Source organism: Strongyloides ratti (assembly GCF_001040885.1).
Source record: "Strongyloides ratti genome assembly S_ratti_ED321, chromosome : X".
NCBI lineage: Eukaryota > Metazoa > Nematoda > Chromadorea > Rhabditida > Strongyloididae > Strongyloides > Strongyloides ratti.
The window spans coordinates 4,454,865-4,480,160 of record NC_037309.1 but is presented as its reverse complement, the minus strand read 5'-3'; the positions used below and the strand labels follow the sequence as shown (position 1 = coordinate 4,480,160).

The 25,296-nt window shown below is 19.1% G+C and overlaps 5 protein-coding genes across 5 annotated transcripts; 1 reads left to right on the top strand and 4 right to left on the bottom strand.

Moving 5' to 3' along the window:
* Window positions 1-561: 561 nt before the first annotated feature.
* SRAE_X000096400 (Schizo) lies at window positions 562-6,667 on the bottom strand (the record flags this gene model as incomplete). The annotated part of the gene is made up of 5 exons (XM_024645372.1): window positions 562-1,624; window positions 1,672-1,989; window positions 5,069-5,920; window positions 6,199-6,482; window positions 6,566-6,667. 5 exons carry the CDS (start codon window positions 6,665-6,667, stop codon window positions 562-564), a joined length of 2,619 nt encoding a protein of 872 aa, XP_024510837.1.
* Window positions 6,668-12,433: 5,766 nt separating this feature from the next.
* On the bottom strand, window positions 12,434-13,621 carry SRAE_X000096300 (GroES (chaperonin 10)-like domain and Alcohol dehydrogenase, C-terminal domain and Alcohol dehydrogenase GroES-like domain and NAD(P)-binding domain and Polyketide synthase, enoylreductase domain-containing protein; the record flags this gene model as incomplete). Its single annotated transcript, XM_024645371.1, has 2 exons — window positions 12,434-13,102; window positions 13,157-13,621. 2 exons carry the CDS (start codon window positions 13,619-13,621, stop codon window positions 12,434-12,436), a joined length of 1,134 nt encoding a protein of 377 aa, XP_024510836.1.
* Window positions 13,622-16,772: 3,151 nt separating this feature from the next.
* Window positions 16,773-17,501, bottom strand: SRAE_X000096200 (Jwa ortholog; the record flags this gene model as incomplete). Its single annotated transcript, XM_024645370.1, has 4 exons — window positions 16,773-17,027; window positions 17,083-17,156; window positions 17,214-17,286; window positions 17,343-17,501. The coding sequence occupies 4 exons, from the start codon at window positions 17,499-17,501 to the stop codon at window positions 16,773-16,775; spliced, it is 561 nt and encodes a 186-aa protein (XP_024510835.1).
* A 1,811-nt stretch (window positions 17,502-19,312) lies between these two features.
* SRAE_X000096100 (Phosphate-regulating neutral endopeptidase) lies at window positions 19,313-21,940 on the top strand (the record flags this gene model as incomplete). The annotated part of the gene is made up of 3 exons (XM_024645369.1): window positions 19,313-19,389; window positions 19,426-21,709; window positions 21,764-21,940. 3 exons carry the CDS (start codon window positions 19,313-19,315, stop codon window positions 21,938-21,940), a joined length of 2,538 nt encoding a protein of 845 aa, XP_024510834.1.
* A 640-nt stretch (window positions 21,941-22,580) lies between these two features.
* SRAE_X000096000 (Hypothetical protein) lies at window positions 22,581-23,270 on the bottom strand (the record flags this gene model as incomplete). Its single annotated transcript, XM_024645368.1, has 3 exons — window positions 22,581-22,679; window positions 22,725-23,146; window positions 23,195-23,270. The coding sequence occupies 3 exons, from the start codon at window positions 23,268-23,270 to the stop codon at window positions 22,581-22,583; spliced, it is 597 nt and encodes a 198-aa protein (XP_024510833.1).
* Window positions 23,271-25,296: the final 2,026 nt, after the last annotated feature.

The window sequence follows — 25,296 nt, the reverse complement described above, 5'->3', positions numbered from 1 at the left end:
TTGTTGATGAATAATCAAATAAGTATATTTTCCCAAATTCATTGAAATACACCTAACACGTGATATTTTTACATTACTTTTGTTGTAATAATAATCGTAAAAAAATTAATTCCAATTTATTAATTACATAATATTAAATGATAATATATTATCATAGTTGTAAATATTTATTATTGAAACTAGTCTTTTTCTAATCTTTACCATATTTTAATTATTATCTATTTTTGATTAAAATAATCATTACTTTTGTGGAAAAAGAAATGCAAACAACATCATTTACTAGACACCTCGTTTTATTATTAATCATGAATTGAATAAAATAATAAATAATATATTAACAAAACATTAATGTCTTAAGATAAATATTTGAATATTTTCAAAATATTTTCTTAAGTAAAATATATAATAATAATAATAATAATAATAAAAGTACATAAAAATTGAAAAGTATATTTTCTAATTATACAGAAAATGAGGATAATATTATACGTAATTTTGCGTTTATTCATCTAAAAAGATGAATTTTTAAGTATATAAAAATATTTTATTTTAAATTTTTTTTTAGAGATCACATCCTCCTTCTATTACACCACTGTCAAGTGAATTATAACTTAATCTTCTTATTGGTGGTGCTGTATTTGGTGCTTTAACATTTGAGGAAGATGATGATGAAGGACATAAACTAGAGACACTTGGTTCAACATCTGATAATCCAGAATCTCGTTGATTATCTATTCCATTATTTAATTTATAATAATATATTAATTCAGCTCCCAATGATATTTCTTGATTTTTAAATTTTTGTAAATCTACTTGCATACTAAGTCTAACATTTTCCGCTGCCATACATTCTAATAATGATTCTTTTAAATCCATCATAAAACGTTGTTGATCAGATAATGTTCTTGCTATTAAAATTATTTCATTACCTTTTTTATCATATATTCTTATACCATGTTCTACATATTTAGACTCGTATATTGTTACAGATAATTGTTCTAATTGTTCATAGAATTTAACTGTATAATGATCTTCTCCATTTTTATTACGACTTATTTTTGCGATCATTAATGAATCGTTAAATAAAAATAATTCTCTACAATGAGCCATAATATTTTGTTTTTTATTTCCACCTTTATATTGATTCATTCGACAATAGCATATTAAACGTCTATGTTGTTCAACTAAATTAGGTTTATTTTTACCTATAAGATGTGATTGTAAATTTGCAACTTGTGTTACATGATCTCTTGCTGGTAATATTTCATTATTTTTAATACGATGATATATTTCTTCATAACATTCAACAGGAAGTTTTCCTAATTCATCTGCTTGACGTGTATTTTTAACAAAATCACTACATGTCATTCGTTTTTCTTTTTTTAAATGTGGTGAATGAAGATCGGTATTTAAAATTATAATAGCAAATGCTAATATATGAATTACATCTTCATTTACTTTACTAAAAATATTATTATATGTAGATTTTGAATAATGACGTGCAAAGGCTGTAACAATTCTATCAATTTGTTGTGCCTCACCAGGAAGAGTAAAGTACTTCATAAAATCTCTTATTGCTAAATCTATTGGTAAATCTTTAACATCCATATATTCAACATAACGACTATAATTATAGGATACTTAAAAATTTATAATTATAATTATACTTACTTTAATACATCTGTATGATATTGTGAATTATGTGTTCCTAAAAATTCTCCTATTTTTCTTCTACTTAAACCACGTCTTGTTAAAAAAAAATGTGCTACTTCTTCTGGATTACCTTGAATAAAACCATTTTTTGCTAATAATGCAATTCCACGATCAGGTTTTTTATTAAAAAAATTTAAACAAATTCTATATAAACGTTTCCTTTTGTTATCAATATTTTTTTCATACATTTCACTCATTCTTAATAAACATTCACCATTCTCTGGTCCTTGATATCTTGATTTATGTGTTGAGATCATTGTAGTTGATTTACTAAATCTATAAAAATAAAAAATATTATTTAATATAATATTAAAAAAATATATATATATTATAAATTTTAATTTTTTATTTGTAATAAAAATTAGTTTGAAGAAAAAAAAAATATCCTATATATATTCATAAAATTATTAATAAAAATTTATAAAATAATAATAAAATATATATATATATAAACATATATATATATGTAGTGGTAAAATAATAATAAATAAAAATAAAGAAAGTCGTTATATTGTATACTTGAAACTTTAAATTAAAAATTTAACCATTTTAAAGAAAAAGTGGAATAATTTATTACAAATGCATAATCATTAAAAGAAATAAAAAATAACATTTGTATAAGATGAATGAAAAAAAAATGTTATATAGTAATAGATAAAAATAATTATTTATTATTAAAAGAAATATTATTTTATTAAAAAAATAACTACCTTTAATTTTATTATTAACCTTAATATTTTAATTTTGAAATTATAAAAACTGTCATAATAAATATAGCAGATAATGCTTATAAATTAAATTTTGAAAATATCTTCTATAATTTTAGATGTGTGTATATAATATCAATAATGGATGATATATTATTATATAAGATATAAAATAAAAAAAGGTATGAATGAAAATAATTAATATATACATATATGAGAGTAGGAAAAAGTAAGTATGACTTTCTAAAAAAATTGATGATGATTTGATAATTTTAGTTGATAAAAATATATATTAATATGCATGAAAAAATTTCTTGATGTTAAGTAAGAATACTTAAGTAAATAATTTTAAAAGAGAATCTCAAAACCAATGAACCATAGAAAATAAAGATGTAAATTTAGCTGTAAATAAAAGTACCATTGTATAGTTCCTTTTTGAATAGAAAATACATAAAAAGTACCATGAATAAAGTGATAAATCAAAAGTAGTTACAAACATTAGTATTATAAATTATAACAAAATTTTTTTTAAAATAATATTATAAAAATATAAAAAGAATTTAAAAAAATATTTTAAAAAAAATGTATATATTTTAACAATATAAAAATATGTCAAATAAATTATATCATAAATAGATAAAAAACGATAAGTTTAAATAAATTTTTTTGATAAAATTTTTTTAAAATATAAATATATAAAATTATATCTCCTTTTTTTAAACTATTCAAAAAATTTATAAATATAAAAATTATTTACGAAAAGTATACAAAGGAATAGCTACAAATAATATTTTTTTTAAATGTAAACAATAGTAAAATAAAAATTCTAATAAACATGACCTTTTGTAGAAATAAATTTAAAACATAAAATACATACATTAACTAACCGTGTGAAAAGTTCATGCAAATATTTTTAACTCAACAATAAACATATATAAAACAAAAGTGTAACATAATTATTTGATCATTTCTAAAATTAAATACATTTTTCTTTCCTCTTTTTATAAAAAAATAATAAATAGAAGAAACAATATGTTTATCATAAAACTACTCATTTCCACTTATACTAATGTTCCTCCATCATTTACAAAATAACTATAATTTTGCCAAAATATAAATAGATAAATATTAATGTGTTATGGGAATATTTAGAAAATTTAATAATATTTATTTAAAATGTTAAAAAAAAAGGTACTTGAAGTAGAAAAAGTATATTTTTCACATAAATAAAATATGTTGTTAAACATTTCTCTTATATAAAATAGAAAATTTTTACTCTCAATTAAAAATTAAATTAAACTACCTTATTTATTTTATTAATTTAAATTAAAGTGACAAAAATTAGTTGCTATCTTTATTTTATACACAATCTGGTAGGGTTGATAAATTTTTCTATAAAATACTTATTGATAAGAATATATTGAATTAAAGTAGATGACAATCTACTAATTCTAATATATTTATTATTTAAAATTAGTTAGTATTTTTTCTTATATTTTTGTTATATAAGTGTCAATTATTTTTATAAAAGAAATGTCGAATGTATAAATCAAAATGTTAATAATAAATCCTGATATTTGTCATAAAGTAATATATATATTATTAAAATAAATATATAATGTAAATAAAAAAAAAATTATTTTTATCTTTTTTATATAATTAATTTACTAGTACCAATTTTTTGACAATTATAAAATATTGAAACAATAGTTTAAACTTAATAAATTAGAGAAATATAAAAAATAATAAAAAAAAAAAGTTATTTGAAATTAAAAAAAAAATTTTATATTTTATTTAATGAAATAGACATTTTTAAAGTTACTTTTACTATCCAAATATTATAATAATTTTATTTTTTTCTTCAAACAAAATTTGACACTTCTAAATTACAAAATATATAGTTAAAAAATTGAAATATTATATTATATTATATTTATAAATATTCATTTTATATTATCTACAACTATAAAACTATAAGCAATATTTTGTAATAATAAGTACTCTAAAAAAATAAATATATAAATGAATGTTTTATAAACATTCTAAAAAAAAAGCTTCATGGCAATATAAAATTGTATAAATAGAAGTATCACAAACAATGAAAAAAAAAGAATAAAAAGTTTTTAAAAATATTGAATGAGAAAATTTTTGTATTCAATTTATCCATACAAACTACTAAAAATAATATTATTATTGATGTTTTATATTACGATAATGGATATTATAAATCATATTTAAAACATTTCTTCTTCTAAACATTATAATTTAATTCAATTGATAAAAAGTTTTAAAATATGGTTACATAATACTTTTATAAATATTTAATAATAATAAACTATTTGTAAGACTAAATAATTCTATTATTTGTAATAAAAAATGTATGAAAATTTAAAGATAGTAAAATAATATTCTAAACTATAAAAGTATTTTTATAAATTTTGATAAAAATAACAAATAAAAAAAAAAACGCAAATCAAATAAATAAATAATTTTCATTTTTTTTTATTTTTAATTTTATATATAAGTGGTAAATTGTTAAGGTAAAAATGAAAATTAAATGTCACATATCATCGAATATATTTACCTATGATTTGTATTTTTATTTTTGTTATCACAAGATTAAAAGTATTTTTTTGAATAAAACTTACCCTGTATTATCACTTCTATAACTATTATAATCATTCTTTTCATAATCTTTGTTCTTTAAAAATGATGATCCCTGTGATGAAACATTCATTGGCATGGAATTATCTTTTTGACAGTTTAATGATTTATCATATAAATTACTTGAATTAAAAGAATTTGTTTGTGTAGTAGAATCTGAATCATTCAAGTTTGATGGTGTTTTTTGGTAATTTTCTATTTGCTTATTATTTCTTAATACCCAAACATTAGGGCTACTGGTGCCATAATTAATTTTTTTATATGTATTACTATCCTCATCAATTTGTAAACAACCACTACCTTGTGATAAATAAATTTCTACATTTGAAGAATCAACATAATCATTGTTATCATCTTTTCCACGTAAATTTTTATTTTGAAATATTGAATATATTTGTCTTCTATGAGGAGCCAATCTAGGAGATGATGTATTAGCATAACTTTTAGAAAAAAAATTCATTGTATTAGGTAGATGATTATTACCAATTTGAAAATTATTTATTGATGTTTCAGGTAATTGATTAGTAATGTCAGATGACAGATTAATTGTATCATTAAAAGTTGTATTTTTAAATGAAGAATTAGAATCAAATCGCAATGTTTGAAATGTTTGATATATCTTTTCATCATCATTTTTAAAAATATTGTCATTATCTTTATTTTTTGATGATAAAATAATATCATCACTTGGTGTTAATATATGAATCCCTTGAGTATATGTATTATTTAAATCCAATTTACTGAAATTTGATATATTATTTCCTATTTTTATTCCAGTACCTTTGCGAGTTGGTGCTGAGTAATTGTATATTTCTGGTACTGTTACATTTAAATTTCTAAAATGTATAAAATTATATAAAATATATTATAAAAAATATATATATTAAAAAAAGGATAAATAATTGTTATAAATATAAAAATATTAGTAAAACAATGTATGAATATTTTTGTTTTTATAAATAAAAATAATTCTTTCTTATTTCTAGATACATTATATATTAAGATTAGGACAATATCAGAATTTTTTTTTTATAATTATTTAGTAATATAATAGTTATAAAATGTATATATCAAATCAATTTTAAATACAATTTAAAAGAATTATAAAACATACCTTGTCAAATGAGGATCTGGCAAATTTGCTTCTGATAGTTGTTGCCAACATGGTGATAATTTTCTATTTTGACATGTTGCTATATTTGTTTGTAATACTCTATTTATGTATGATTCTGATTTCATTGGATGTAAACTTGGAGTTGATGATTTTGATCGTACACTACGTTTTTGAGGTACAATTCCTTTATAAAATTTTGTTAATCTATAATTTCTATAACATCGTTGTATTATTGTTGCAGCTTTATGTGCTTTTTCTGCACCTCCATACTTTTTTTCTAATATCTAAAAATATTTAAAATTTATGATAAGAAAAATAACTACTGATAATCTTAAAGGAATAAAAAAAAAAATTGAAAAGCACTTACACCTAAATGACATCTTCGTAGACAATCGGAAATTTCATATTCTCTAGTATTACGATTATTTCCATGATTAAAAGGTATACCTGCTCGGATAACAGTACTCATATTCAATTTATTTTTCTAAAAATATTTATATATTTATAATATATTGAATAAATAAAAAAAAATATATTTTCAAAACTATTAAAATAATTTTCCGTAAATGAAAAGATTTGAAAGTAAAGCGAAGTTATTAAAAAAGTAAGAAACAATTGATAAAAGTATAATTAAAGTGTTAATGTTTAAAATAATTTTTTTTAGACGAATAAAAATTACCTTTTTAAATATTTAAAGTAAATTTGTTTCTTTACCACACAATAAAAAATTAAAAATAGGTAATGAAATGTAAAATAGGTTAAAAAAAATATATATTTTTAAAATAATTTAATAAATAAAAACCATAATTGTGTGAATATAAATTTTTTATATATTAAAATATATTTCCTTTAAAATTGTTTTTCTAAATTTAATATCAGTCAATAGGTATAATCTATCTTTATATATGCGAAAAAATTTTTTAATTTAAATTTTTCCTTTATTTTTTATTTATTTTTTATTTAAGAGATAAATAAAATATAAAATAAAGGTAAATAATTTTTAAAAATTATTAAAACTTATACCTATAATAAAAGTAAAGTTGTGGACAGATTACTTTTAATAATATTTTTTAGATCGATTAATATATGATTAATTGATGATGCTTTATGTTGTGATAATTTGTATATATATATAATCATATTGTTTAAAAATAATATATTTGTTAAAAGGAAAATCAAAATAGTTGTTTAAGTATTATCAATTAAATAATTACTTTATGTCCTATTAATATTTAAAATTTTTTAAATATCAATCAAGATATATCATATATTAGTTTATTTAAATAATAATAAAAATAATTTACTAATAGTATGTTTAGCAATATAATTTAAAAAAAAAAAAGTAGAATTACGTCATTAATAGATGTTTAAAAGTTATAGAAAATATTATATAAGATAATTATAATAATTACGTAATAAAATATTCTGCTAACAATACAATAAATAGAAAAACAATTTTAATATTATTGTAATTGTTTTGAATTATAGCATTCTTCAAATAAGCCTCACATAATACTATATATTATGTACACTTGACATTAAGATATATCTTATATGTTCAAAGAATTTGCCTTCAACTTTAAACTATGCTAATGTGTGTATAATAGTATTGTGCTGTCATCTTATTCTCTAGTATTTCCAACTTTGTCATGAACCAAATATTACCGGCTATTCTTTTTAGAAAATACTCAAAGTTACGCATCTCCAACATTATATATAAGCTTTTTGAAACATTATATAAAAATGTGTTATGGCCATACAAAATATATGATATATTAAATAGAAAGATAATAGTTATATTAGAAAAAGGTGATAAAATATATATATATATATATATATATATATTATATATTATTAACTATTTTAATTATAATAAATTGTATTTTAAAATATAAAATACTAATTATTTTTTAAAATATAAATAAAATTATTTTTATATTATTTATTTAATCTTAAATTATAAAGTCATAAAAGTAATAAGAGAAACAAATAAAATTAAGGAAATTTGTATAAATTTATATTGATATAAGATAAATGAACATAAAAGATAAGAAAGTTTATTGGACTTTTGAGACATGTAATATTATCTTCCTACTATAGTATTTATGAAAAATGAATTAATATAAACAATATTTAAAATATTAAAATAGTAATAATATAATTCAAAGACAAAACTATAAAATAGTAAAAAAAAGAACAATAATAATGCTTTGAATAATAATTAATCTTTTAAAGATTATCAAAAAAAAGAAAATACTATTCTATAGTTTGATTAACATTACTTATGAAATAAATTTTAATCTTTTTATATAAAGATGACTAGAAGAAAAGAAGAAAAAAAAAGAGAAAAAATTTTTTTTTATTAAATATCTAAAAGTAAAAATTTTATATAAAAGCTATTATAGTTGCATAAAAATTTTATAACATAAACTTTTAAATAACTAAAAGAAAAAAATGACAAGAATGGAAAATATTAATAAAATCATTTTTATTATATAAAATTATTTTAATAATATAATAAACCTGATTATGTCAACTTTATTTAATCAAGTCAAATACATTTAACATTCTCTTTAATTATAATAATGTTTTAAGGGATATATTTTTTTAAAATATTTATCTATAAAAATAAATGACAAAATAATAATAAATAGAATTGTACTTAAAAAAATAAAATTTCAAAAAAAGGATTAAATTTTTTTCTAAAATTAAATCGTAAATAAATATTTTTTTCCTTTTTTTTATAAAACAATAGTTATATAGGAAAAAAATGATACAATTTTTCCCACCATTTATTTGTTCAGTAAATTTAACTATACAATATAAAAGAATGTTTTAGAAAAAAAATTATAATTTTTCATTGTCATATAAAAGTTTTACACGAATATATAAAAAAAAGTCATTGTTTAATAATAAATTAAAAATGAGATAAATATTCTTTTTTTTTAAGCTAAAATGTTTAAAATATAAAATTTAAGTTAAATTAATAAACATTCAAGCATTGTATTTTTTTTTAACTTTAAAAAAAGATATTTAAAATATATGAACAAGTGTTAATGAAAAAATAAATGGAAATAGAAATGTAAGAAATAATTAATTTTATAAAAATGATATAAAAATAATGAACTTAAATAAATAATATTTATAAATATATTTATAAAAAATTGAAATAAAAACTAAATAACAATCTTTTTAAATGAATAGAAATACTTAAAAACATATTATTAAATTTTTTTATACAAAAAAACAATTAAATAATTTGTATTATCTAAGAAATTAATTTTTTTATATAAGTAGTAACTATTAATTTTTTTTTAGTAACTACAAAATATATCACTATGTACTTTATAAGAAATCAAAAAACTATTCTTTTAAAAAAAATTCATTTATATGTGATAAATTAAAATTTAAAAGAAGACTTATGTAAATATTATATTAAACTTTATAGTACAAAATAATATCTTCTATAAAACTATAAAAAATATCATCATATTTCTCTATATAATTTGTTGTAATATATATTTTTATAGAAAAAGATATGCCTACTTAAAATGATAATATATATATATATATATATATAATTCATCATATAATATTCTTTTAAAATAAAATGAACATTTAATATACAGCAGTTTAAGGAAACATTATATATTATCCAAACCTAATAAAGAACCACAAATTTATGATAATACTTTTAAAATCTTTATTTAACAAGACAAAAATCTTGAAGCAATGACATATATATCTAATAAAATATGTTACTCAGATTTATTATCATTCTTGTCCAAACCACAATAAATCAGTGATGATGAGTCTTTAAATAAATTTCCCTGTCACTTCTAAAACGCCACACACTGTTTTATATTTCTAAACTAGTTAAAAATAAAGTTAATGTTCTTTTTTAAAATGGATAATATAAGTTAAAATGACAACAAACATTTGTAAAATAATTCTGTTAATGTTATTTAATGATTCATATAGACAAATAAATTAAAGAAAAAAAGTAAAAAGTGTGAATCATGTTTTTACCTATTTAATATTAATGTTAAAATAAAGTAATAAGAATATTTGATAAACAAATTTTTACTTATCAAAAGAAATTTAGGTATACAATTAATTTAATGGTATTTAACTTCCTATAATATTAATATTAAAATAAATAAAAATTTAATATTTATTCATTTATATCCATTTTACAGGTTTCTTTTTATAAAATAATTAAAAAAAAATATATTTAATAGATTGTAATAATATAAAAATTGCAAGTTATCAAAATATCAATAATTATACAAAATAAATATATTTATTTTACAATATAATGACTAGATTTAAAAGACAAAATAAGATAAGAATACAATCGGCAAATGTCATACCTGATCTGTCAACTGATTATGGAATAAATAATGATTTATTAAAATATTTAGATCTAATGTGTTAACTAAAATTAATGTTTAATAGATCTTTTAAAATGCCGAATATATAGTATAAAGTAATAATTATAAATGAAATAGAAGTATTTAAAAAAAATATTACATTATAATTTGTTTAAATAAATAAACAATTTTCTATTTTATTATAATAATGTAAAAGAAAACAACTTTAAAATAATTTTTAGTTAACAATTTTTAACATTGTTAAATGAACTTGAAAATTTATTTATTTATTTTATTAACGTAACATGTATCTCTAACAATTTTTAAATACAAAAAAAAAATGACAAAATACAATTTATTTGAAATAAAAAAATAAAAGAAAGGTTTTATTTATCAATATAGATAAGAAATTAAAAAAGTAAACAATTATTGAATGATAAAAAAAGAAAAAAAATTATTTAAAAATTTTAAAGACTATAATCAAAGAATAAACCAGAGTTATAAATAATCTTTTTGTAAAATTTACATTAAATGATATTTAAATTTTAATAATATAAACTTTAGTCAAATAATGTTACTTTTTTTTGAATAGAAAAAATAAAAAAATGAAAAATATTATTATTATATATGTGTATATATATATATATACTTAGTGAAGTTAAATTATAATAATAAAAAAAAAGTTATAAAATTTTAAATATAAAATATTATTTATAAAAAGCACTTTAAATATTAAGAGTATATATATATATATATATTCTATTGTCATATAATATAAATATATATAAATAGGATAACTCTAATTAAGCAATTCAAGTGAGAGTGATTAAAATTTTATTTTATATTCTCTAACATATGCAAATTTGATAGTAAATTCATGCTTTAATTTTGTTTAGATAAAATTATCAACTTACACAAGCTGCTTATATTATAAGTATAAGATCTATAAATAAATATATATTTATAAAAGTTACTTTATAACACATGAATAATTACATAAAAGGAACGTTAAATATAGATGAACGTTTCATTAGATAAACAAAAATAAAACTTTATATATATATATATATTTATTTTAAATTTTCAATATAGTTAAAATTACTGTCTTGTTTATATATTTATATGTAAGATAATAGTTATATGTATATAGAAGATTATTAAACGGTTGAAAAATTAAGAAATAATAAGAAAAACACGAATTAAAAATATATTTCTTATAAAATATTATTTACAAAGAATTACAAAAACTTCCGTTATTTGATCTTAAATAACAAATATAAAGAATCTTTTTATAATATATTTTTAGTGTGTAAAAATAGTACGTTTTTAACAAACTACAACTATAATTAATTTTATTATATAAAAATTGGAATTCTAAAAAGTTAGTAACAAATTTTAATATTACTTTTTATGATAAATTTTTAAAATATAAAAATTGTAATAAATGACAATTTGATTCACTTATAAATATAATTTTTATTGTTAAAGAAAAAAAAAAAACTTGATTTTTTTATTCATTTAAAGATTAAGAAGACATTCAAATAATGAACGAGATGTATTGATGATACTATAACAAGATTGTATCATAAATAATGTCTCTTATAATAGAAACAATTTTTATAAATTGAAAAGTTTATTATTCAAATGTTGAAACTTACTATCATCAATATTTAGGCAATACAAATAATTATATATTTTAGATACAATTTCTATTAAAAAAAAAGTAAATAAATGTAAATATTTAGAAAGTTACAAAATAAGAAATTTTCTTATACTCATATATAAAATTAATTAAGCTGCTTATATGCTCGTTATCTCTATTTAATATTTATCAATTTTTTGTTTGTTTTTATTTTTTGCAATTATTGAGCAGGTACATTAGCAGTTTCAGTATCATTGACTATTTTATCTCTCAAAGCAGAATCAGGATGGCATACCTCAAGAATTGCACGTCCCTCTAACTCAGACATTGACAATTGACGTAAAACAGTAGAAGCATCTGTCATTGGAAAAACTCTATAATCTGGAGCTTCAAGACGACCATCTGCAAGTAATTCAACTAATTTTTTAAGCTGATCAATTGATCCACGAGATACTCCCATTATAGCAAGACGATTTTTAGCAACTAATTTAACAGGCATTGTAACATCAATTCCAAATACTCCACCAACAAATAAAAATCCACCTTCTGCTAAACATCTTAATGATCTAGTGACTGATCTTTGAGAGGTTACAAAATCAAAAACAATTTGAACACCCTTTCTTGCTATATCTTTAGTTCTCATAACAAGATATTCTTCAAACTCAGAATCATCCCAATGAACAACAAAATCAGCACCATTTTTTTCAGCTAATGATAATCTTTCTTCTTTACTATCAGCAACAATTAGCTTTATTTTTTGTTCAGGTTTACTAACTTTCAAAAAATATTTTGCGAGTTTTAATAACCATAATCCAAGGCCTCCACATCCTACAATTAAGATATTACAATATCCTTTACTATTAAGAAATCCTTCAACAATTGGACGAGCCTAAAATATTAAAATTACATAAAATATTAATAAATATTAAATAATTAAACATACATGAACAATACCGGATAAGGCCCATGTAGCACCAGCTGGTAAAATTGAAGCAACATGCATACTTAAACTTTCTGGTATCTTAACTAAATATTGGAGATCAGGAACTGTTAAATAATCGGCATAACCGGTACCAGCCATCTCTTCAGTTGGCCAAACTATAACTTTATCTCCAATAGCAAATCCAACTTCTTCAGGATTAATATCACTACCAAAAGATTCTAAGACACCAGAAACTTCATAACCAGGAAAAAGAGAAGTATCTTTAACACCTGCTGTAATACGAGCTTGTTTGGTATTAGTAATTTCTCTTTCAGTCAGGCAGACACCCGCATAACATACTTTTACACGAGCACCTTTAGGTGGAACTTCTGGAACTTCTTCATCCTCAAAAAAATGGACTTCTCTTAAATCTTTTGGTGAACCAAGAGAAATACGGCGATTTTTGACGCCTCCAAGTGTAGTCATTTTTATGACAATTACTTTAACTTCTATAACAATAAATGGAAATAAGAAAAAAAAAAATAAAGAAAATCGATAAAAAAAAGTAATTTTTATGTCTGAAATGAAATAAGCCACACAAGAGGACAGCAAATAATAAATATCTATGCCTAGGCATGTTAGAGAACGTTAGGAGGTAAACATTGAAGAAGTTATATAAAATAAACAATCAATTGTAATATTATGTAATAAATATTTTTCACAAAAATTTGACAAAAAAAAATCTAAGCTAATAAAGTATTAGTCATCATTAGAAAAATTATTTATATATAAAAATATAATATATAAGGTTAATAATAAATATATAAATAAATGAAATAAAATAAAAGAAATAAGATAAAAAATAATTATTAAATTTTTAAAATTACTTTTTCTCTATTTATCATTAAAAAAATATTATTTGGCATAATATATAAATGATTTTATACAACGTAATAAAATAAAAATTAAATTTATTATATTAAAAATTGTTTAGAGGTAAATTTAACATATAAATAAAATAAATCTAGAGATTTGATTTTTTAAAAATAAAAAATATGTAATAAATATTAGCATGTGCTTTAATGATTGGTATATTTTTTTCTTAGGACATTTTTCCAACTAAATGTTATGACTATTCATAATAAGAGTTTTATTATATATATGAGGAAAATAATTGAAAAAATTTTTATAAATGGCACGTTTTATAACTAAAAATTTTGAGGAAGTAGTTATTAAATTTTATACATATCATATATTAATATTAAAATATTTTGAATAAGCGAAAGTTACTTGGATGATAAAGTATATAAGAAAATATGATTTTTTAAAGCATTATAAATATTGATTTATTAATAGTGAATAAAAATTAATCACAATTATTTTAATGATATAATATATATAGTAATAATTTAGTTAAAATAATACATTGGCAAAATATCATAATTATAAATAATATTTTAAAAAGTATTCATTAAATAAAATATGTTATTTTTATTAATAAAAGTACATAATAAATGATTTTATACATTCTTATATCTTCAAAAGCACATGACATCTTTGTTAAAATAAAATAAATTTTAAATATTTATCATTATATAAAGTAGATTTTATATACGTTATTAAATCAGTATTTTTATATTCACAAATTTGAACTTTGAAATCTATTAAATTATTTAAATATAAAAAAATAAGATAAACAATTATAATAGAAAATTATTAATATATGTTATATAAAATATTTTTATATTTAAAAATTGCTTTAAATATAAAAAAATTATATCTTTATTTTTAAAAATAATAAATAATATGACTGATATTTGAAGTATGGACTTTAAAAATTTTATTATTTATAAATAATAAATTGCCAAACTTTTATAACAGTCATTCTTTCTCAAAATATTTACAAAAATGTCATTAAATATAATTTAAAACATTGATATTTATAAATTAGCAAAAGTATTCATTAAACAAATCCACAACTTTATAATTTTATATATATTAAATAAAAAAATTATTAATTGTATTATGAAATTTTGCTATAAATAATTAGAAAATAATAACAAAAATAAAAATAATTTTTGATTCATTTACTATATTAATCATTTCAATTTATTTGAATATAAAAAAATAGAATTTGTTTCTGTAAATAAAAGTTAAGTTGGCAATGATAATGTGCTAAAAAAATTATTAATAATAATATTTTTAAAAAGATAATTTTTTCAAGATACGTTATTAACAAAAAGATATTTAATAAAGTATAATATTTAATATTTTAAATCTTAAACTGATAAATACAACGAAAAAATATTATTGAATTTTGTTTATATATGTATTGTAAACAATTTTAAATTATAATAATCAAATTTTTTTTATTATTTTTTTATGTAAAGTATTATTAATAAGTTAAATTATCATTTTTCTAAACACCATATAGAAAAATATCAAAAACCCTTTAAACATTTTTATAATTTTGAAAGATTTTAACCTTACACTTTATCTTTTAAATTTGAAAATCGATTAAAAAAATTTTTAATAAAATAACAATCTTAATAAGTGTAATAAAAAATTTAAGTATATACTTTTTAATATTTCCCGTATAATATACTTAATTAGAGAAAAATATATTTCAAATTTTACAATTGAACTAATATTACGTAGTGAAGTAAAAATTTTGCTTCTAACTATTATTTAAAATAAACAATTTTACAATTTGTTAACAAGTTAAGAATAGTTTTGCTTTTAATTTCACCAAAATATAAAATAACTACTTAATTATACAAAAAAGAAAAAATTTAATTTATAAAGTATGACTTAATTATAAACATATTTTTTAATAATATATGATCAGATGACATAAGAAAAAAGTAATTAATAAAATTCAAAAATTTTTGAATCGTATAATAAAAAAATACATCTAAAACAATTTAGTGAAATTAGATGTTTAAAAAAAATTATATATTTAAAATTTAAAAGAATTCATAAAGTATATAAATAAATGAACTAAAAGAATAAATTTAACATAATTTTTTCTATAAAATAAAATATTTGATTTATTAGAACTTTTAAAAAAAAAGTAAAGAAAATTGTATGTACAATAATCTTTAATTATTTAGTTAATGATAAATAATCAGTAGACAAAAGTTAGTTTAAAAGTTATAATTTAAATGAACATCCTATTTTAAATAAATATATACTGGAAAAATTATTTATTTGTAAATAATTTACTATAAACTAAAGATCAATCGTTTTCCTAATATCTTTTTAAAAATTAACTTTTTTTGTAATAATATATTCCAACATAATTAATTTATCAATATAATGCATTTTAATAACATTTCTAAAATATAAAATTAATAATATATAAAATACTATGTTTTATAACATGAAAATAATATTTATACATTAATTAAAGAATTTTATTAAACATTTTGTTTTATACATTTTTATTGATGTTATTGATAAATTTTTTTTCTATCACATGGTAATTATAAAAAAAAATAAAGAAATAAAATGTTTTATCCTATAATAATGACAAAAAAAAAATATATTATATAAGTAAATATATTTATTTCTTAATCTTATGATTAAGTATATTTTTTTCAAAAATCATTTAAATTTATATAATTTTTTGTTTTGTTTACTCTTCATTGGTTTGTGCATAATCTGGAAGAATATCCAAAATTTCAGACATAACAGTTCTTCTTCTAGCAATCTTTCCAACTGTATTTGATATTTTATTATCAATATTACGAAGTCTTAATGATGCATGTATAAAAATGAGAAGCATTATAATTAAATTCCACATAAATCCATAAAGAATGCCAGAAAAAGTAGCAAACATTATACCAGCAACAATCATTGGTCCAGATGCCATTATAATACTTTCATGTTGCTAAAAAATTATAATATTATTTTACAAAAAAAAAATATTTATTCTTTTTTATTACCTTATTTGGAATAGGATAATATTTGGGAACAATTATGGGTGCCATAACAGCAATCACAAAAAAGAGTGGTTTTACTAAAAATGTTATATAATTTGTAAGCCAGAATATTATTATCATAATAAAGTAATTACTTTGATAATAGTGTAAATTTTTTTGTATTCTGTTATTCCATCTTTTGGTATCTTTAAAATCAGGTAAACCAAACTAAAAAATATATATAATAATAAAAAAGAAATAAAATAATTATAAAGGTAACTTACTCCAGATGAAAAATTTTTTGTTGATAAGAAGTCGTAAATACTTCTTGGTGGAGGAATACAAATATCTTGATAAATGGTATAATACTTATCTTGTAAACTTTCAGCCATATTATTTTTAACTGAATCAATCTTATCAGCAGCTTTTTGAAAAATTGACATTTTTTGTTAAATTAAATATGTGTTTATATATTATATATATTTTTTTATTATCATAACAATTTGTTCCAAAACAATCGTTGCAAGATAATATGCATCGTTATTGAAGAATAATCTTTATTTTTTTTATACATACAAATATTGTATTTTGTAATAAAAGTATATTTACTATAATGTTATTTAAAAAATACAAAATTTTTTTGATAACTTTTTTATTTATTTACATAAAAAAAAAAGAAAATTAAATGTTTATAAAATATGACACTCATATTATTATTATTTTTTTGGATAAATTTTCAAACTGAAAATGATATTTTTATTAAATAAATAATTAACATGAAAAGTGTTTAAGGAAATATATAATTTAAAAATAAATTATTTTGTATATTATCATATTACATATCATATACTTAGACAAAATTATTATATAACAAAAAAGGTTCAATACAAGTTAAAAATTTACTAGTGCCGCCTACGGTTTATATGTTGACCTCACTATCATATTTTTAAATGTTTAATATTTTCTATTATCTCTTTTATCCTGTTCAAAGTGCTATAAAGTATAAAATTCAGTACTTGTTTTATTTTTCTTTTTCATTTATTTTCTATTATTTATAAATATAAATATATATTCTCTCTTCTTAAGCTCTTTCTACAACTAAATATATATATATATATATATATATATATATATATATATATATATACATGTATATATATGTATATGTATCTTCAAATATTTGATGTTATCAAAATTTATATAAAGAAATAAAAAAAATTGTTAATTTATATAAAATGTTAAGGGTATAAAATTTTAAAGTCCCTGACCATTTTAAGATTATTGGCAATGAAATACTAAAATAAACGAGAAAGTCATGCCAATAACAACCTTATATATAAATTATTGAGTTTTTAAAAGATGTATGACATCAATTTCTGGAGTCTACAACATTAAAAGAAAGAAAAAAAATGTCATAATTAAAATATATAATGGTTATTTTATAAAGAAAAAAGTCATTAGAAAACTTAAAAAGTTTTTATTTTATTTATGAATAAATTATCATCACGTGCCATAATATATAATCCTATTTCAATATACACTTTTTTTTATATATTTTTTTAATTCCATATTTTTATATTATTACAAAAAAGTTATTTTATCATCACTAAGAAATGTTTTTTTTTTTATTTTAATCAAAAAGCTTTTAAAATAAAATTGTCTATTTTGAATGAGATTTCTTTCTCTAGTTATTTAAAAGAAATAATTTCAGATATCCTAAACTTCTTTCCATTCAATTAAATAAATTTTAAACCAAATCAAAATATATTTCTGGTATTTATTTAACATAAAAATGCAAATATGCTTTAAAAATTTTTCTTAAGCATTTATGAGAGTTATTAAATATAATGGAGATACTTTAATAGATACAGTTATTATATAACATATTAATATTTTACTAATAAAAGGTTAAACTTATATCTTTTTATTGGTTGGAAAAATTTTTTTTAGTTTTTTATTGACTAAAATATGTTTTAAATTTAATTATTATTTAAAAAGTAATGCTTATTTTTCATTTATTGCCATCTGGTAGATATAAGATTATATTTTATATATATTTTAACTCTTTTTTTTTACATATATACATTTAATTAAATATTATTTTCATTTTAATAAAATTATTTAATTGTATTTATGTAGTATCAAATAAAATTGTTAATATTAGAGTAAACTTTTTATATTAAATTTTACAGTTATTATTTAATCTAAAAATATATTTTTATATAAAAAAAAAGACAAACATTGTTAGTATAAAATGATGAATGCGAATGAAAGTCAAATGCAATTAATAACAATGCAGGATTCAACTAACTCTGGTGTGAATTCAAGAAGGTAAGTTATTTTTTTTTTTGTACTGTCATATTATAGTTCATCTCCTTTTCCTGACAGTGAAGGTCCATCTAATTTAAGGAGCCCCCCAAGAGTAACATATAAAGCAAATAGACCCATATCAAAACATTTTTTATGCTGGAAACAACGAACTTTATTAGAAAAAATTTTATTATATATAATATTATTACTAACAATACTTTTTTTATTATTTATAAGTGTTGATAATTTTTCATCAAAAGGTATATTTAATGGCAGTAACTCACATAATATTTCACACTATTTACCTAGTAATACAAATACAAATACTAAAACTATAAATAAAAATCCTATATATTATGACACAACTGATAAAGAAAAAGATATAAATAATCCTAATATAGCTATATTATCTTCAAATAACTCTATTAATATATGTATAACACCTGGTTGTGTACAAGCAGCTAATAGTTTACTTTTTTCAATAAACGACTCTGCAGATCCATGTGAAAATTTTTTTGAATATGCATGTGGCAGATGGAATAATGAACATACTATTCCAGATGGTATGTCACAATATGGAACATTTGACTATGTTAGAGAACAAGTTAGATCTCAATTAAAAAATATTCTTGAAAACACAGAAAAACCTGAATCTAAGTCAATTGGAATGGTTAAATCTGTCTACTCAGCTTGTATGAATATTTCAGATCTTCAAAAAAAGAAAACAAAACCATTATTACAAGAAATTGAAGAATTAGGTATATGGCCATTATTATTTCCAAATGGATTAAATAATAATATTTTATCAGATGATATAGATTTAACAAAATTATTAGCAACAATACGTAATAAATATGGTGTTGAGGTATTTTTTACTGTTTATGTATATGCTGATGCAAAAGATACAACAAAAAATGTTTTAAGTGTTGATCAATCTACATTATCATTAGGAAGAGGTTCAAGAGATTATTATCTTAATAAAACAATGTTTAGTAATCATATGAAAGCATATAGAAATTATATGACAGAATCAATGAGAATATTAATAAATGATTTTCATCTTAATATAACAGAAAATGATTTAATGAAAGGTGAAAAAGAATTAATAGAATTTGAAACAGAATTTGCTAAAATTATTGTTCCAAGTGATAATAGAAGAAATAATTCAAGGATGCATAATGAAAGAAAAATATCAGATTTACCAGGTTTATTTGATCAAATTGAATGGGAACGTTATTTTTCATTAATAATGCCACCAGAAGTTAAAGATTTTTCAAAAAATGATACAAAAATTATTGTTACTGAAATTGATTATTTAAAAAAATTATCTACATTTTTAAAAAAAAGTGACAAACGTATTATTGTTAATTATGTTATGTGGAGAATGGCTCAAATATATACAAAAGTATTAGATGAAAGATTTGATGATGTTAAACAAGAATTAAATAAAGTTATGTCTGGTCAAGAAACAAAACCACCAAGATGGAAAAATTGTATATCAACAGCAATGGGTTATCTACCATTAGCAATAGGTTCTGTATATGTAAAAGAACATTTTCAACCAAGTGATAAACATGAAGCATTAGAAATGATTGAAAATTTACAAAAATCATTTATTGATTTAGTTAAAAAAAATGAATGGGTTGCAGAAAAGACAAAAAAAATTGCAATTGAAAAAGCTAATGCTATGATAAAAACAATAGGATATCCTGATTTTATATTAGATAAAAATAAGCTTGATAAATATTATGAAGGTCTTGATATTTTTGAAGGTGATGGTTTTGTTGATGTTTATATGAAAGCAGTTAAATGGGCAAATAGAAGAGATTTTTTAAAATTAAAAGAACCATTTGATAAGAATGAATTTGATGTATCACCAGCAGCTGTTAATGCATTCTATTCACCTGAAAGAAATTCTATTACATTTCCTGCTGGTATTCTTCAACCACCATTTTTTAGTGGTAAATTTCCTAAAGCTGTTAATTATGGTGGTATTGGTGCTGTTATTGGTCATGAAATAACACATGGTTTTGATGATCATGGTAGTCAATATGATAAAGATGGTAATCTTTTTAATTGGTGGGATACACAAAGTTTTAATGGTTTTCAAAAACGAAAAAAATGTATTATTGATCAATATAATAAGTATAAAGTTCCTGGTACAAATTTAACAGTTAATGGTAAATTAACAATAGGTGAAAATATTGCTGATAATGGTGGTGTTAAAGAAACTTATCTTGCATATAAAAAAAGTATAGCAGGATTAGAGGATCAACAACCTAGATTACCTGGATTACAACATATGTCAAATGATAAAATTTTCTTTTTAAGTTATGCTCATGTAAGTAAAATATTTTCTATTATATTTTTTTAAAATATAATTTTTTATTTATAGTTCTGGTGTGGTCACAAAAAAGATGCTTCAGCAGTACAACAAATCTTGACAGATGAACACAGTCCGGAAATATTTCGTGTTATAGGTGTTCTTTCAAACATGAAAGAATTCTCAGATACATTCAATTGTCCCAAAGGAAGTCAGTTGAATCCAGAAAAAAAATGTTCTGTTTGGTAAAATATATCTATAAATATATATATATATATATTTTTTTTTTGTAAAATTAATTAAATAATATACTTTAACTTTTACATTACAAGAATATTTTTGATGTCATTATGTAAGTAACAATAGTATTATTGGATTATTTTAACAAAAATTGTATTTCTTTTATTATAGTATTTCAAGATAATTCTTGACCAATTATTTGTAGGCAATATATCTTTATTATTTGTTATGTACAATCTTTGTATCTAAATAATATAATCCTAATGAACTTTTTATAGACAATATAATATTATAATACAATATACATACTATTAAAATGAGTATTTTAATATTTTTATTCTTTGTCACTTTTTAAAACTTGTATTATATAATAATAAGTATTCTAAATTTTTATATTTTTAAAAATAATAATAATCATTAATTTTAATTACTTTTTATTGCGATAATAAGTATTATATTTATAAAAAGTATTTAATGTAATTTAAATGGATGTGATAAATTAAAATCAATATAATGAATTTTTTCTTCAGTTGAATTATAAAAAAAAAAAACAACCTAACAATTACATCCAATATATATATATATATATAATATATTTTCTATTTGTACAGATAAAATTTCTAATGACTTTTCTTGCCAATAAATTAATTTATAATTTTGATTGTCTTTCAAGCCATTTATTCATACTTTGTTGAATAAGATTTTCGGTCTTTTCTTCATTTTCATCTTTTAAAGCTTGATTAACTTGCTAAAATTTATGATAAAATAATTAAATTAGAAGAAAAAAAAATACCTTTTTTGCTTTACGAATTGGAACACCACCGGGAAGTGAAACAGCAGAAGCAGGCCAAGAAGCAGTAAGTTTAGTAACATCTGGCCAGTTAGATGGCATTGGTGGAACATAATTGTAAAATGGTGATGCTGGTCTCCAAGCTGCACCATATGTAGACCAAATTGGACAACAAAAATATGGTCCAATATCAACAGAATTTGTAGCATAACAGTATGATTGTGGTGGACATTGTGGCCATGGACGTTTTGGATCGCATTCAATTGGAAGGCTTGGTCCTCCTGGACATTGTCCTACTGCAGCAACTGGTGCAGCTGGAACAGCAACTGGAATTCCTTGAGCTACAGGTGAAGCAATTACACCTGGTGCAACAGAAGCAACTGGTGGAACACCAATAAATTGACGACGAACACCACCGGCTTGTTCTATTAATAATATTTATGTAAAAAAAAAAATAATAAAATGAAACATACCAGTTGGTGAAGCTATATTTCCAACAATACAAAGTACTGCTATTAAAGTAGATGATTGAGAAAGTTTGGAGTACATAGTAATATTTTTGTTAAATTTCTATAATATAGAATAATAAAAAAAGGAAATGAAAAGTTATGAATGATGTTGAAAGTGTGACAAATAGTTCTTTAAATAACCTTATACTGGTCAGGACAAGTGAGAAAATTTATTTGATCACCCCCCAAAGGGACCGTGTACTCTTGAAATATAATTTTTTTTTTTGTTCTTATAATACGAAAAACAATAGAACCACCTCTAAAATTTATCAACATTTCTTAAGAACTAGATAAAATTTTATTATACTTGTTTAGTTGTATTAAAGTATAGTTATTAAAATATTTTCAATTAAAAAATAACATTAGGCGGTTCTTTTTAAAATGTCTCTTAGATTTCTTTTACCTTTTAAAATAATTTTTATTATTTTTAACTATTATTTGAATTGTAAAATTGAAAAATTTTTGTTTCATTATTTTCTTATATGTATATATAATATAATATATATATATATAAACTTTTAAATGTTAAAGATTAAAACATTATACAATAAAAGATATTATAAAGACTACCATGAAGATAAAAGAATTATTGGAAGTATAATAAAATTTGAGTGACCATTTTTCACACATACATTAAGTGATATTTTATGTTTGTTTACAGTGATTAAAATTTGCTTAATTTTAAATCAAAATTATACATTTTAAAAAAGCAGTCAAAACTAGAAGAGTTAAAGGAGCAATGTTCGATTGAAGGAACATATATATATATATATATTCAAGATTTAAAAACTTTTTTCTTTTTACAATTTTCAAATAAATATAAAATTATATAATTGTCTCACAAAATACCAGTTTAGATTACTTTTATTTAGAAGAAGCTATTAATATATTTAAAGTGTAAATGAAATTATTAAGGATATATGATAAGATTTAACATAAAATTTACTTTACGTATTAAAAGTAATTTTTAACGCAATTTATTTGAAATTTGATAACTCTTAACAAATATATTTTTTAATTATTTTTCATTTATTTAAATTATTGTGTAATATAATTATCCAGTTTTTTTGATAAAGTTAATATTATTTTTTACAACATATTTTTCAATAGGATGTTTGTTAAAAGTTATACTACTTGAAAACAAATCTGATTAAGTTACACTATAATGAGGAAATGTCAAGTTTAAATCAATAACAATTTTCAAATCTTGTTTCAATTATTTAATTTATTTTTAAGATTTAAAAACTTTTCAAATTTTTTTCTATTATTATAATTTAAAAAATATTAATAAAATTTGAAGGTCGGGTATTTATAACACTTCATAAAATAATAAACAATCAAAGAGAACAAAAAGAAAATGTTGAGCATAATTAAAAAATACTTTTATTTTATTTCATAAATTTTTTAAAATATTTAAAAAGAAATGTCTTACTTTTTAACAAATCATTGTTTAAAGATATATATTTAATAATAACCTTAAGAAAATGTTTTACAAAATTTATTTTAATCTAAACAACTTTAAAAATTCGAGAAATTTTGTTATTTTTTTTTATAATAATAAAAATAACTTTCTTAATAACACTACAAATACATTGTTTTAATTTATTTACTTTTTTTAATAAAGTAGATTATTTTAATTTTGAAGATAAGAAACATGATAATATGAAAAACTTAAAAACTTAAAAATTTTTTTAATCATCTTTTATTTATAAATCATCTCATCTATCTTATATTATTATTAAAAGCTATATTTATTACAATTTTTTTTAAATAATAATTTAATATTTTAAAAAATTTAAAAAATATATTTAACATTGTTTTACTTTATTACTGTAAATTAAGAAGTATTATTTATTTATTTTTTAATATAATCAGATATTAAATTTTATAGGTAAAAAAAATATATTTTTAATAAATTTCTGTATAGTTAAAAACAAAAATTTTTTTTGCATTAAATATATCTAAATTTAAAAATAAAATTATATTGGTAAAAGAGAACAAATAAAAGTATAAAACAAGCGCGTGCTTCGCAACACTTGCCAGCAAGGCATGACTTAGTAAGCTTT